The sequence below is a fragment of the Chlorocebus sabaeus genome, chromosome 9 (assembly GCF_047675955.1).
Source record: "Chlorocebus sabaeus isolate Y175 chromosome 9, mChlSab1.0.hap1, whole genome shotgun sequence".
NCBI classification, from domain to species: domain Eukaryota; kingdom Metazoa; phylum Chordata; class Mammalia; order Primates; family Cercopithecidae; genus Chlorocebus; species Chlorocebus sabaeus.
The window spans coordinates 19,420,282-19,436,319 of record NC_132912.1 but is presented as its reverse complement, the minus strand read 5'-3'; the positions used below and the strand labels follow the sequence as shown (position 1 = coordinate 19,436,319).

The 16,038-nt window shown below is 34.3% G+C and overlaps 1 protein-coding gene across 1 annotated transcript in view; it reads right to left on the bottom strand.

Annotated features, from left to right (window-relative positions):
* Window positions 1–16,038, bottom strand: part of MALRD1 (MAM and LDL receptor class A domain containing 1) — a 687,535-nt gene that overhangs the window by 406,107 nt on the left and 265,390 nt on the right. Inside the window, exons 22-24 of the mRNA XM_008002435.3 lie at window positions 8,381–8,537; window positions 4,866–4,976; window positions 956–1,169 (exon numbers count right to left, since the gene is read on the bottom strand). Of these exons, the coding sequence (XP_008000626.3) occupies window positions 956–1,169; window positions 4,866–4,976; window positions 8,381–8,537 (482 nt within the window). The remainder of the gene's footprint in view (window positions 1–955; window positions 1,170–4,865; window positions 4,977–8,380; window positions 8,538–16,038) is intronic.

Below are 16,038 nucleotides of genomic sequence, written 5' to 3'. Positions count from 1 at the left end.
GCAGTTAAACGAAGCCACAAATGGACTATGTTGCACAATTTTACAGGCCTAGCAGAATGAGTACATATGGCCCATTTAGCTAAGGATATTTTAATATATGGTGTTCATTATGAGTTGATCTCTTTCGACTATATCACCCAGCTGATACGTATCTCCTTGAGAGATCACTAAGTCTATTTTATATACAGGTATTTATCAGGGTGTTGATTTTTTTTTTAAACAACCTATCTGACAACATACACAGAGAAATGACAATCCTCTGAAATGCCTCGGAGCCTGTAGGCTCACCAGCCCTGCATGAATTGTCTTTAATGAAAATTTTGCTGTAATTTTTCAAAAAAAAAAAATTTATTTCAGGCCAGGCTCAGTGACTCACGCCTGTAATCCCAGCACTTTGGGAAGCCAAGGCAGGTGGACCATGAGGTCAAGAGATCAAGACCATCCTGGCCAACATGGTGAAACCCGATCTCTACTAAAAACACAAAAAATAGCTGGGCATGGTGGTGCGTGCCTGTAGTACCAACAAATCGGGAAGCTGAGGCAGGAGAATCACTTGAACTCGGGAGGCGGAGGTTGCAGTGAACTGATATCGTGCCACTGCACTCCATCCTGGCAACAGAGTGAGAATCCGTCTCACAAAAAGAAAAAAAAAAAAAACTTTCATATGAAAAATACTTGTTTCCATTCTGTTTTTCTTTGAAGACACCTGTTTTCCAATTTATCTCCAATTAATACACACATACACACACACACACAGCCATCAATTGGTTTTAAATGAATTATGAGTATAAATGAATTATTCAGAGAAAGGAGGGAAAGAATCAAGTTAAATCACCTTACCTTCCCCCAGTATTGAGATACACACACTCTGCATGTTTCAACAATAAACGCAGCATATTGAGTAAGGCTGTGGCAGTTGAAGGTGAAAGTAAGAAAACAGAACCATTTTACTTACGACAAATGAAAGTAGTCTCATCTGAATTATCAGCACAATCATTCACAAAATCACAAAGCTTGTCCTTTGCAATGCAGTGCTTATTAGCACACATGAATTCGTGAGCAGTACACTTTCTCTCTGGGTTAAGCAAAGGGGAGCAATCTTGGAAGGAAATATCATCCACTGCTACATCTCCTATGTAACTGATACCACGTTTGGCTCTGAAGACAATCTAAAACAAAAAACGAAAAAAACAAAAGCCAGTTACAGTTACACTGTCAATCAAGTAGTTCAAAACCTGGGCAAACACTATTTATCAAGCACATCAAGCTTGAACCTGTTTGTTTTGTCTTGTTTTTTTAATATCCCTATGCTGAAAATGAACCAGGAAATTTAAGGACCATTTAAGACCCAGGTCATCCTCAACACCTAAGAATGTGGGAGTGGCAACACCACTGGCTCATGTCCAGATTTTTAGGAGATAGGTCTAGAAAATTGGCAGGAGACACTGATCCACTACTGCCTTTGCCAGCTCTCAGATGTCAAACAAGACCTAGTCCTGTTTGAGAGTATTACTGCACAGGAAAGCAGTAGGTCAATTGGATGACATAAAGTACCAAGAGTGAAAAGATACAAGTAGATTCTTTATTTTGCTCAATTCTTGTCATTCCTCAGATCTCTCCATTCCTACTATTTGAAAGCTAACAGATAAGTCTTCAATACCATGAGTTTTTTTTTGTTTTTAATCGGACACATCTTTGGAATTGAAATGACTTTGATTTGCTTTTGATTCATATATGTGATAAACAGAATCTTCACGTGTCCTATTGTTTGACAATGATCTCCCACATATGTGGACTTCAGTTGAATCAGGAAGAATGAAGAATAGCAACAGGAATCATTAATGGTTTTACAAATTCCATCTTCAATTTGTTAACAATACTGTTGCTTGAAATAAAAATGAACGCTGTTTCATAGGTACATAAAACATCACATATTCTGTAGTTTAGGATATTTCAGTGAAATGATTAAGTTTTTCTGCAAGCTAAGTATGTATATGTTAACATAAGAAATATTCAGATATTTCAAAATAAATTTAGAACAATTAGAGTTGAGTTAACAAGGACAGTTTTACTTTAGTGATGCTGTACAAAATATTTACTGTTACCATATTTAGAAATGTCTTTTGACCAATTATGGATGATTATTTTTCTTAAAATAAATAATTATAGTTTTTTTTTCCCCTTCAGATGTGATAGGTCTTTATACTGTTGTGTGAACCTAGGTATTCTCCTCTTAACATGAGAAGATGGAATAACTGAAATCATGCCTCTCACATTATCAAAAGAAAAATATAACTGTGTTCGTATAGTGAATTTACATAAAAGGAATAGACTGCTCTTCATAGTCGGTGAGCTTGGAAAGAAAAAAATAAATTAGTAAAATAGATGCAGAGCTTAAAAGTGATTAAAAAGAGATGAAACCAAAAAGTATAATAAGGACTACAACTTTCTTAAAAGGGAAATCGAGCCATGGAAAAATACTGATATGAAAAATAAAAAAGATACTCTATTATCTGGATAGTCTAAAATTTCAATATGTGCTGTAATGCTCTGTGAATAGGAAATCAGATAATGCAATGAGTGTTGCACTATTAATTTGCTTATCTTCTGTCGTATAGGTCCAATCTCAGTTGCCTGCCTTGTTCACATAATCAAATCATCACTTAGGTCTCAACGTTTCACACAGTGTTGGTTGTGATTCCCTAGACTTTAACACTGAATGTGATTAACTGTTCGTAAAAAAGAGAGAAACTACAATGTATCTTTTTTTTTTTCAGACAGAATAAAGTCAGGGTTAATTATTTTTGTAAAATTTGGTAGACAATGTAGCATGGCAGTTGCACTGTGGACTGGTGGAAGGCCTGACCCTGTCTACAGTCAGCCTCTGCTATTTGTAGTTACATAATTAGAACAGAAGACCTAACATCTGGGTATTTCTGTATTCTAATTTATAATATAGAGATAATAATACTATGTAACTTGCAAGGTTATTATGAAAGCAAGATGAGTAAATATTTTAAAAATTCATGTAACAGTATGTAGCACTCAGTAAGTGCTACATACATGATTGCTCTAATAGTAAAAATTATAATTAAATATTTTAATTTGGGGGGTGTTCCCAAATAAAATTATACAAACTTCCCAGAGATGTTCAGCATACCATATCTAAAAATATTTTATATGTTTCCTCAAGGGCTAGAGGCACTCATCTTTGTGAGACTAAAGAGAACAATCTTGTAAGAAATGGCAGAATCGTGAAGAGTGTGCCTAACTCATCACTGTCTCTCTCGTGTATGGTGCATAGCAACGTGCTTTGCATGTAGTAAGTGCTCAATAATATTTTATAGAAGAAATCACACATAAAACAACAAATATTCACAAGCCATTAATATTTAGTTTTAAGAGTCAAAAAATCAGGGCTATATTTCTCTTTAATCTCAATATGTGAAATATTAGAAATCAGAATGGCAAAATTAATAATTGATTGTATATGTTGAAATTCCCCTTAATATTACTTCAAACACAATTTTACTATACAAATATTTTACATGCACAGAACTAGTTAAGACTTCATCACCTGGGGTGGAAGCCCAAGTGTGACAGAGTAGAACCTTCTACATGTTCTTGATGAGATTTCTTCTCGCCTCAGTTTAAAGACCTGAGAGGCAGAACAGTTGGGATCCCTCTAACAAAACTTTCATATTGTGCAAGGCTATGAAATAGCTATTCAGTCTTTACTGCTTCAAGTTGAACTTCCTTCTTATACACATCCTAAATTATCTACAAGTGATTCACAAGAAAACTGGATTCCAGAGAGAGGCAAAAGATACATAGGATTTACTACATCTATCATTCTAAGAAATTGGCTGTAATACTTATCAGTGCTTTTATACAATGGAAGCCTGTATACTCCCATTGGAGTTGGGAGCAGCTGATCTATCAGAGAAAGCACATGGTTGTAGATGTATTTATCTGAACATTCACAGCCAACTTGACTACCCCAGCTGCACAGGGAAGAGTAAAAATGCAATATTCAACAAGAATTTTATCCCTTCTATCTGGAGATAAACGGCTCTAAATTCATGGAATTAAGACCCAGGCAGTTAAGACTAAGAAGAAAATGCTGTACATAAATGGCTCTGTGTTCTCACTCTGCCTATTCAAATTTTAACAAATCTTCAGAGCTAAGCCTCATCTTAAAGAAAATTCCCAATAAAACAGCAGCCAATGGAGGCCTTGCTTTCTTGGTAATCCATAAGAAATATGCTTTGTGCCAAACATTTCAGCACATGCTTATTTTCAATTTAAACATTTTCAGCTGCAAACTAGTACTTTTCTTTAGTTATTAATATGTATAGGTCTGATCCTCTTACTATTATCACAAATTCCATGAAGACAAGTAGAGCATTACATAATATTGTGCCTCCCAAAAATATTTTTAAATTAGGTGAATCTATTGCCTATAATAAGGTTTAACAATATAATATGTTTTCCAAAGACTGTCTTTTAAATTGGGTTTGAAAGAATTAATTGCTGTACAAGCTCTGAGAATATATTTGCAAAACAGAGGGAAACGTTCTTTATATGTGTGGGGCTGGTTGGGGAGTGAAGGAAGGTTGTTATTCAAATTAAATATTCCTAGAAGTACGAATATCTACTTGGAAGAAATTGGAGTATTCTGAAGTTGTCAATTCCTTATGTAAAATGCCCCATGGAGTGTTAAAGTGTTAAGTGTCATGTCTACGCATCCATAGAACACATCAAAAAGGGAATGGGGAGCAAGAAGACTGTGAGTATGGAAGGAAATAGGATGAAAAAAAAAATCAGCAGAACTCACTCACCCCATAACTACCTGTATTACACACCTGTGTATGTGAACGAATGCCTAAAAACACTTCTGCTCTCTTCCACTGTGCACCTTGCCCTCCAGTTTGAGCCCACAATTTAGAAGTAACATTATCTTTCTTGATGAGTACCTGCAGAGATAAATCAGGTAAAAGTCATTGAAGTATTTTATCTTGAGAAATTGCAAACATGTAGAATTCTTCCAGTGATTCTTTTTTAGTTGCAATATCAACATGAAGTCCCGGAGAGAAGAGCTAAGACTTTTTTTTATTAGATATCTTTGTTTTCTACAGCATTGTGCCCCTAGGGTACCTCACAAGCTTTGTACAATAAAGATGAGCATGAATATCTGTCAGTCAAGTCCTAAGGTATCTGGGCACCATTTAATTAAGAACTCAACTACAGCAACTTTTTAAATATCTGGTGGCAGTAACAATTGCTGTTTTATATATTATATAATATTCTTGTGGTCAAATGAGAAAGTATGGAATTGCTTACTAAAACACTCTTTTGAGAATGATCTTTCTCATTAGATGGTTCCAGAGGGGCAGTAATGTTACAATGTCAGCTCATTTCATTGTAAGCGCACAGATGGGTGAGATGAGTGAGCATCTATTTATGCTGCACCAGTAAGAGCTTCCTGCCCAACAACCGTGAAACCAACATATTCTCATCAGTACGGTACCCTCACCGTAAAGCAGAATCCAGATTACTCTCAGCAAACTATTATGGCTCTTCTTTTAGAATGATACAAAATGAGCCATGAAGTGAGTAACTAAGGCTCATAGGAGAGTGGAACAATTTCAGATTGTAAAATAACTGACTTAGATAGTGTATTAAATGATTTCAAAACACTACTTTTTAAAAATAGAATTTACACAACCAAAGAATTATTCAGATAAAAGATTTGTGAAAGTCCTGACTTTTAAAAGTGAAGATGAATTTTAAGGATTTCATTATGTTTTTTTAATGAAATTCACATTTTAAAAATGTAATTGGAGTTTCCAGAGTCACAGAAAAAATGTGTTACCAGCAAAACTATCACTAAATTATCAGTCTATAAAATTCAAATTAATCTGGAACACTATCAAGGTCAAGAAAATATCATTTCTAACCAATAAGTAAAAATCAATTTTGAAAGGCATTGGAAAAAATGTATAGCAAATGAGTCTTCTTTATATTAATACCACACTATATACAAATCACTGAGAAAAAAACATGTTCAAGAAACTTATTAATGCAACATTTAATGTTATTTTATTTATCCATGCACAAAAAAATCAGGCATAGATATCATTTTATTCATTTTATAATTCCATACTTATAAAATTTTAATCCTTTTAAAAAAGTTAATCTACCAATACCAAATTTTATACTGAAAAAATGAAAGCATATTTCAAATCATCAATCCTAACCCCACAATATTCCAGGCAAATAATTCTCATTTTATTGACAAAAATCGTACAGTAAGTTGTAGTAATTGCTTTGCCTAAAACCATTTTTAAAAAGTCACTTTACAACAATAAGTTATAACATCAATCCAGAAGACCATTTGGATGCCTTTAGATTATTAAACATAACCATGCACGTATACACACAAATATACTTTTAAACTGTTTTCAGAATGAAAACAATAAATGTTTCCAATAAAAAAAAAAAACAACATTTTTGAAAGAAACTACGTTTGTCTAAAGTTTCTTTAGAAAAATGAATAACAATAGCCAGGAAAACCCTAGAATAAAAGAAAACAAGAATCGAGGTAGCACTTACTACTAATATTGCAATCAACGTTTTGGAAAATAAATTACCTAGCAGTTGGTCACAGTCTGTATCTCTCTACTGGGGAAAAAGCAGGAAACTCATGTCTAATCTTGTTGCAAATATGCTCAAGATTTCTTGGCAAGCTAATAGTATTTAAGAGGGGGAGAGTCCTTATCAATAGATTGCTTCTAGCAAGATAGCCCTACTCTAAAACTGCTCATAGTATATACAATTCTGGAATTTGTGGATTTATTTTCAGACAAGGTTTCCTGGAAAGGAACACATAAGCTATGAAACAGAATAAATGGAGATGCTCCAAATTTTAGTTGGCTTCTTCAGTATAACTGATGTGTCTATGCATATTAGTCATGAACCTTATGCATTATTCTCTACCAGGGAATATACAGTATGGGAAGAAAGGACTTGGGGCTTTGCATTAATATTCCAGAACTGCTCTCTGGCCTGTATATGTTGGATCCCCCAGAATAAAAAAATACAGGACTTCCTGAAACAATTGTTAATTCCAGAGACAGGACAGGATAAAAAGAAGGTGAAGTTTGTAACATCTTGGCCAAAAAGAAAGAATATGCTCAAAGAACAATGGGCCTTTTTAGAGAGACATGGAGGTTGGTTAAGAGGGACTCTTATTTCCAAATCTGAGACAATTTTAGGACCAAATAAATAATAATACTATTACGTTGACTAAAATAGAAACTTATGAGTCCACATTGATATAGAACAGTAAATGAACATACAAATAGAGAGATGAGAATTTTTTTTTAACATGAATCCAACCTACAAATGTGGACAGAATGATAGAGTTAGAAAATCACAGTTAGGCAATCAGCATTGTAAAATTAATTCAGGCAAAAAAAAAAAAAAAAAAAAGCCACCACTGAAGGCAAAAATTTGTGGGTAAAATGGAAATGAAATCAATATTCATATTGATTTCTCTTCGTAAAATATTTATTGATAACAAAAAAAACACAAAAGTAATGGGGCTGATAAGGATCATTAACTAATGGGATGCAATAAAAATAACACGAATAGGGAAAAAAGAGTTTAACACAGTAAAACTAAACTAAGAGACATTTTACGAAATGACGTGGCTATTGGCTTTTAAAATAGCAAGTTTATAAAAACCTAGGGAAGATAGGGAATTATTCCTGTTTGAAATACTGTAGAAAGAAATAACTTGGTATAATCTATTATCCTATACTGGATTTTTTTTTTTTTTTCTATAGGGGACATTACCAGGACAACTCATTTAAAAAAAAAGTAAGATCTCTGAGTGAAGGATATATTGGAGTTGTCTGTGCTATTCTTGAAACATTTTATGTGTTTAAAACAGTTTAAATTTTTTAACAGAGAAACATTTTGAAAAAGACTATTGCAGAATGTAGTACTACTACCATCAAAGGCAACAAGAAGACACATCCAGATATTACCCAAGTGTATATATTTATCTGATTGTGTTATACTCAGAACACTGATATTGAAACATGCATATGTTTCAAGTGTAAAATAGTATTACCCAGAAGCTATAACCTCAGCATAGAGACAACATTCATAATTAAATAGAATAAAAATTACTTACTAGTTATTCATGTCCAATTCTGTTAAAGTTTTTACTCCATCATACCATTACAAATCTAGTGAAGTGTTGGTAATTGTCCATTTTCACTTATTAACAGAATATATTTTAATGATACCAAATTATGCACTATGTACTTTTACAGAGAAAATTCAGAAAATGTGATTGCCTAAATAGTACCTGAAGAGAACCAACGGTGGCCCCATTCATATGTGTCCAGAACACCAAGGTACATTTTGGTCCCGTGAATGAAATGACAGGAGTAAGAATGTCAGCTGTGTCACCAAATTTCCCATTAGAACTGTCAGCATACAGGTACCAGCCATCTGTGGTATTTCTGGAAAAGGAATTTATCATATTATAAAAAGAAGAGGCCGGGTGCGGTGGCTCATGCCTGTAATCCCAGCAATTTGGGAGGTTGAGGCAGGTGGATCACCTGCAGTCAGGAGTTCAAGACCGACCTAGCCAACGTGATGAAAGCCCGTCTCTACTAAAAATATGAAAAAACAAGCTGGGCATGGTGGCATGTGCCTGTAATCCCAGCTACTTAGAAGGCTGAGGCAGGAGAATAGCTGGAACCCAGGAGGTGCAAGTTGAAATGAGCTGAGATCGTGTCATTGTACTCCCGTCTGGGCAACAAGGTGAAACTCCATCTCAAAAAAAAAGAAAAGAGAAAAGAGAAAAGAGAAAAGAGAGGAGGAGGAGGAGGAGGAGGAGGAGGAGGAGGAGGAGAAGGAGAAGAAGGAGGAGGAGGAGGAGGAGGAGGGAAGAAGAAGAAGAAGAAGAAGAAGAAGAAGAAGAAGAAGAAGAAGAAGAAGAAGAAGAAGAAGAAGAAGAAGAAGAAGACGACGACTGCAAAACATAGTATAGTTTGTCATTAACCATATTTTATTGCTTTGTATTTTTTCCTAAAAGTATAATGTGTTATATAGCATAATTATCATCCATTACCTTCATCAGAAATAATACTTCTGCCACTTTGATTTTGAACCCATAGTCCTTGCAATGATATCAATTGGTACAATGTGTATAAAATTATGACAAAGGCTGAAACTACCAAATCTGTAATAACTTGGTTGATATTTTTACAATAATACCACTAATACTCTAATCAGCATTTTAGAGCTAATTTTAATGTGAGTAAAATGAGGCCCTAAAGCACTGATTGCCTTTAGAAGAAACATTAAAGGAAGGAAAAACATGAATAAGTAGGGGATGAAAAACAGGAAACTGGTCTGTCTCAAAGGGTTTCTATTCAAATGTACTCTCTCTATATTGATTTAGCTCAGTTTCACTTCAACACATTTTAGTAACCTTGTGCATAATTTTAAAGAATATCCTTTCTTTCCTAGGCCTAAATTAAAAAGGAAAAATAATGATGGAAATGATTAAATATCAATATATTTTCTGCTATAAAAGAAAGAATTTATAACCGTACTTGGAAAATTAATTCAAAAGAGAATAAAACATTAAAGTCATTCTAGGTTATATACAGCTTTTTGAAGCATAAAGAAGTGATCCACACAGTTTGGTATTCTGGCACTCGGTTTTGGATTAACTTGATTTCTTGCCACTTTCTAATTTAAATGGTAGATGCTAGAAACTAGAGTTTAAATTTGCTTCTTATTAAAGCTATTTTATTTTGAAAATGTTTATCATTTTGGGGGAATTATGAACAGCAAACAGATGGAAAGAGAGGTGGAAGTAGCCGTTCAGTCACCATGTATTTACAGAGCGCTCAGTCTTGCAAGTCTTGCCAGTGACTGCTCAAGGTTCTAGGAATAGAATTGTCCGCAAAAGACACAGCAGGGTTTGGCCTCAGGCCTCCTCATTTCCTAGATGGTCAATTTAGGGCAGATTATTTAACTTCTCTAAACATCTTAGTTTCTTCATTTCAGAAAATGAGATAGTTCCATGTATGGTGTTAATAAGAATCATAAATAAAATATGTGGAATACCTAACACCGTACTTGGCATATTTTATATATTAAAAAAATGGAAGTTGTACTTTGTGGTTAGGTTTATATCCTTCATTCTTCCTAATGAAATAAGAACTTTAGTGTCCTGCAAACCACAGAGTTATGAGTTAATTTTTAAGAGGCAGAATTATCATTTATATTTGTCTGAATTATGTCTCAGAGAAAAAGCATTTCCAGCTTTCTTTCTTATATATAATATGCTAAATATCCCAGTATAACAGGGATACCCAGAACAAAGATAGATATACTTATACATTCAGATATATAGAAGCAATAGTCAAGAAAAAATTGCATGCACATACCTATATGCATATGATTTATTTAACCTGCATATCTTTCTTTAAGCAAATGTCAGGATTATTATAATTTTATTATACTTCATTGAAAATTATTTCAATGTGCTACATCTAAATGTCCACCAGGAAATTGAGTTCTGCTTATGAGATGTAGCTTGAATTGTCCATTCCTCTCCAATTTTAATGCTATCACTTCATCACATTTTTACTACCTCTTGCTTAGAATAATAAATCTCATTGTTCTTTCACATATACCATTGATTCACTCTATTCTTTCTTCACACACCACTTAGAATAATTTTTAATGGATATTGGATTAAATCATGTCCCCCCAATGCACGCCTTAAAACCTGCTAAAGTATTTTTAATTGACACAGGACACCAGGAAGGGGGAGCAAGAAGGAATAAAGAGGAGCTGATTAATGGGTGCGAAATTACAGTTTAATGGAAGAAAAAGACCTAGTGTTTGATAAATCAGTAGGGTGAATATAGTTTATAATAATCTACTGTACACTTCCAAGTGGCTAGAAGGGAATCATTCCGATGTTTCTAACATAAAGACAGACAAATATTTAAGGTGATGAATATCCCAGGTATGCCGATTTGATCTTTATGATTTAGTTGAATGTATTAAATTATCACATGTACTCTGGAGTTATGTACATCTATCATGCATCAATTAAAACATAATTTTGAAATAATTAAAATATATGTTTAATATGCCTTACAAATCTCTACATAACTTGGATCTCTGTCTCCCAGTTGGAACAGGAGTTGGGAAGAGATGATTCCCATCGCCCCGCCTGAGGCAATGCAATCTGACTCCAGAGCAACAACGCATGTGTGAATTATCAAACTTAGTGTTTTAAAAATATCAATTCCTCAGAAATTGGTTTAAAGATTCAATGAAATCCCAACACAATCCTGATAGACTTTATTTTTCAGAAATTGGGAAACTAATCTTAAGCTTCATATAGAAATATAAGGAGACAGGAATAGCTAATTTTATCATGAGAAGAACAGAGTTGGAGGATTTAATCAGATATCAAGACTCATTCAGGACACAGGCATGGGCAAAGACTTCATGACTAAAACATCAAAAGTAATGGCAACTAAAGTCAAAATAGACAAACGGGATCTAATTGAACTAGAGATTCTGTACAGTAAAAGAAACTATTATCACCATGAACAGACAACCTAGAGAATGGGAGAAAATTTTTGCAATCTATCCATCTGACAAAGGTCTAACATCCAAAATCTACAAAGAACTTAAACAAATTTACAAGAAAAAAAGAAACCATCAAAATTGGGCAAAGGATATGAACAGAAACTTCTCAAAAGAAGACATTTATGCAGCCAACAAACATATGAAAAAAATATCATCATCACTGGTAATTAAAGAAATGCAAATCAAGACCACAATGAGATACCATCTCACGCCAGTTAGAATGGCAACCATTAAAAAGACAGGAAACAACAGATGCTGGAGAGGATGTGGAGAAATAGGAACACTTTTACACTGTTGATGGGAGTGTAAATTAGCTCAACCATTGTAGAAGACAGTGTGGTGATTCCTCAAGGATCTAGAACTAGAAATACCATTTGATCAAGCAATCCCATTTTGGGGTTTTTACCCAAAGGAATATAAATCATTCTACTATAAAGACACATGAACACATATGTTTATTTTAGCCCTATTTACAATAGTAAAGACTTGGAACCAACCCAAATGCCTATCAATGATAGACTGGATAAAAATGTGGCACATATACACCATGGAATACTATGTGGCTATGAAAAAGAATGTGTTCATGTCCTTTGCAGGGACATGGATGAAGCTGGAAACCATCATCCTCAGCAAACTAACACAGGAACAGAAAACCAAACACTGCATGTTCTCACTCATAAGTGGGAGCTGAACAATGAGAACACATTGACACAAGGAGGGGAACATCACACACCAGGGCCTGTCGAGGTAGGGAGCAAGGGGAGGGAGAGCATTAGGATAAATATCTAATGCATGCAGGGCTTAAACCTAGATGATGGGTTGATAGGTGCAGCTAAGTACCATGGCACATGTATACCTATGTAACAAACCTGCACGTTCAGCACATATATCCCAGAACCTAAAGTAAAATTTGAAAACAAACAACAAAAAAAGTAGTTTTATAAAACTCAGGTTAGCAGTTTACAAATTCCATTTCATATGTGGCTACAAAAGAAAATAACTTTAAGATTTTTTCTACAAATGCGTTAAATGTTTTAAATCAATAAATGCTTTAAGTTAAAAAAAAAAAAGACTCATTATAGAGTTATCAGGTGCTATGGTCTGAACATTTGTGTTTCCCCAAATTCACATGTTGAACTCCTAAATACAAAGGTGATCATCTTAGTATGCAGGGCCTTTAGGGAGTCGATTAAGTGACCTTAATGAGATTAATGCTCTTATAAAGGAGACCACAGAGAGCTAGCTAGTCCCTTCTACCACAAGAGGAAACAGCAAGCAGGCGCCATCTATGAAGGAGGAAATAGGTCCTCACCAGATAACAAATCTGCCAGCACCATGATCTTGGACTTCAAGGCCTCCAAAACTGTGATAAATAAATGTGCTTCATTTATAAGTCTCTCTGTTTATGGGTTTTTTGTTGTTGTTGTTATAGCAGCCTGAATAGGCTAAAACATTAAGACAGAGTGGAATTAGAACAAGAACAAACAATCCAGAGAACTATAAGAAATTGTCCTGAAACAGATCCACATGTATTTGGACACCTGATTTATGAAAACTGTGGCTCTTGTCAAGTAGTTTTGGAAAGAATAATGTTTTTTGTAAATGAACTGAGTAAGTTAGTTAGCCATGAGAGGGAAAAATGAACCTTAACTGGTATTTCACAGCATTCAAAAATAACAAATTCCAGGTAGATTATACTTGGAATGAAAGCTTATATAATAGTATCTTCATGATGTGGGAATAAGAAAGTTTGTTTTCAACAGTATATAAAAATCACTAACCATAAAGGAAAATATTGAAAAAATGATACTGCATTTAAAATAAGGATTTCTATTTATCATAAAAATCAATATGATGATGAAAAGGCCAACCAGTCAATGGGAGAAAACATTTGTATCACGTTAAATGAATATAACATTTATTGATTGCCTTCTTTGTAGCATGCGGTACGCCAGATGTTCAACTGTGTGTGTGCGTGTGTGTGTGTGTGTGTGTGTGTGTATGTATGTTATTATATGCACATATTTATTTAACTATATATTCCTACCAGGTAGAATTGGATAAAATATCCCAAAATGTTGATACATTTATTGCTTTACTTAGGGACCATATCCATTTTGTTTTCTACACAGGGTCTAGTAGACCTTCAAAACAGGTAAAATAACCAAGTGAATTTAAAATTAATAAAGCACATGTATAATAAAAAATAAAGTTGTGACAAAAATTGTAGACTCAGATTAAATTATACATAAAAAGTTGATCATTGTTCCAGACTGTGGCAAACATAAAAGGTAAGAAGAGACAGAATAAGGCTAATAGATCTGGAGACCATGGAGAAATTACATGACTAGTGGTCACAATTGTAGAAACCATAAAAGCATTTGTCACTGGTTCTTCAAATAAAGGTCCCTGTATTAATTACCCAGAAACTACACAAATAATGAAAAAAAAAATTTAAGGTAATCAAGGTATAATTTCCCCAATCCAACAGAATTGTAGAAAATTCAATCATAAGGTCAAACATAAAATAAATTATGGAAACAATTGTCTAATATTATATATCTCTGAAATATTCCTTTCGCCTGCAGGGAAAAGAAAAAAAAAAAAGGACATACGTCAGGAGATCAATTTGAAAAATGCAAACAACCAAACTGCATTTGTGTTTTTATCAAACTGTGAACACAGTACAACGTAGCAATATATCATTTGGTCGCCAGTCTTATAGGCATTAATTGGAGGCACATGATGTATGTATGATCCCTAATGGAAAAATGAAGAATTGCATAAACACTTGCCTGTGTCTGCAATGAGATTATTCAAGCATGCACCTGCAGAGGATATCAGCTCCTCTCCTGGAATGACTACAGCAGTAATGACCACAGCTAACAGTACTGTCACTCATAAAATATCAGCGTCCCTCTACCAACCTTCAAATTATCTTTTCTCATACAGAGTGGGAAGTAGGATGTTTTATAGAAGCATATCTTTTTCTAATAAAACATATCATAAACCACACAGTAGTAAAGGTTTAAGAAAATCGTGCTTTACTTTCAGGTGTTGCAAAAGTAAAGATCCAAGGTGATAATGTACAAGTCCTTTGAAAAGTCATTATGTAACAAGAGATCTGATTTATAGTCCATGCTATTTTCACAAAAGTTGCTTAGGTCTTACAGGATAATCAGTTTCTAAACTCTTACTATCACACAGATTAAGTAATTAAAACACTGACTGTTTTTTCCTTTGTTGAGAATCTCCTGAGTAGTTACTCTAATTCAATGAGTAGGAAAAAAAATACCCATTTGTGAACAAATCAAGATATTTTTCAGTAAGGCCCATCAATCTTTGGGCCTGGGCACACACAGTATGAGAGACTTATTCTCCAGGATCAGATGGAATCTGTCCTTTGATTCACGGTGCTAGCTTAGGCTGTTTTAGCATATCTGACATGACACAATCCACTAAAAGAGCTGTTGTGAACAATACTTCAAGCAGCAGAAAATACAAAGAACTTGCAATGATCTTAATGTTTAGAGTCCATACCCCAAAATTTATATGTTGAAATCCTACTCTCCAAGGTAATGTTATTAAGGAGTGGGGCCACTGGGAGGTGATTGGATCTTCAGGGTAAAACTTCCATGATTGGGATTACTGTCCTTAGAAAAGAGACCCTAGAACTATCTCAGCTTTTCCACCATAAGAAAACACAGCTAGAAGGCTCTATCTACCAACAAGAAAGCTCTCAGTAAATATGTCAGTGCCTTGATCGTAGCCTTATTAGCCTTCAGAACTGTGAGAAATATATGTTTGCTATTTATAAGCAACCCAGTTTATAGCATTTAGAAACAGGAGCCCAAATAAGCCAAGCCAGTGGTCAATAGTGCTAATTTTCTTTAAAAAAAGTTTTGTTTTAGTTTTAATTTTTGTGTATACATAGTAGGTACACATGAGGTACATAGTAGGTACTCATGTGCTTAACGGGCACATGAGATATTTTGGTATGGGCATGCAATGCATAATAATTACATCATGGAAAAATTGGTATCCATCTCCTCAAGCATTTATCCTTTCTGTTGCAATCCAATCATATTCCTTTAGTTATTTTAAGGTGCACAAATAAATTATTGACTACAGTCCCCTTGTTGTGCTATCAAATAGTAAGTCTTAATCATTCTATTTTTTTGTACTCATGAACCATCCCCACCTCCCCCTTACTCCCCGTACTACCCTTCCCAGCCTTTGATAACCATCACTGTTCTATTCCGTATCTCCATGAGTTCAACTGTCTGATGTTTAGATCCCACAAATAGGTGAGAACACTAGACTTCTCATAGTTTC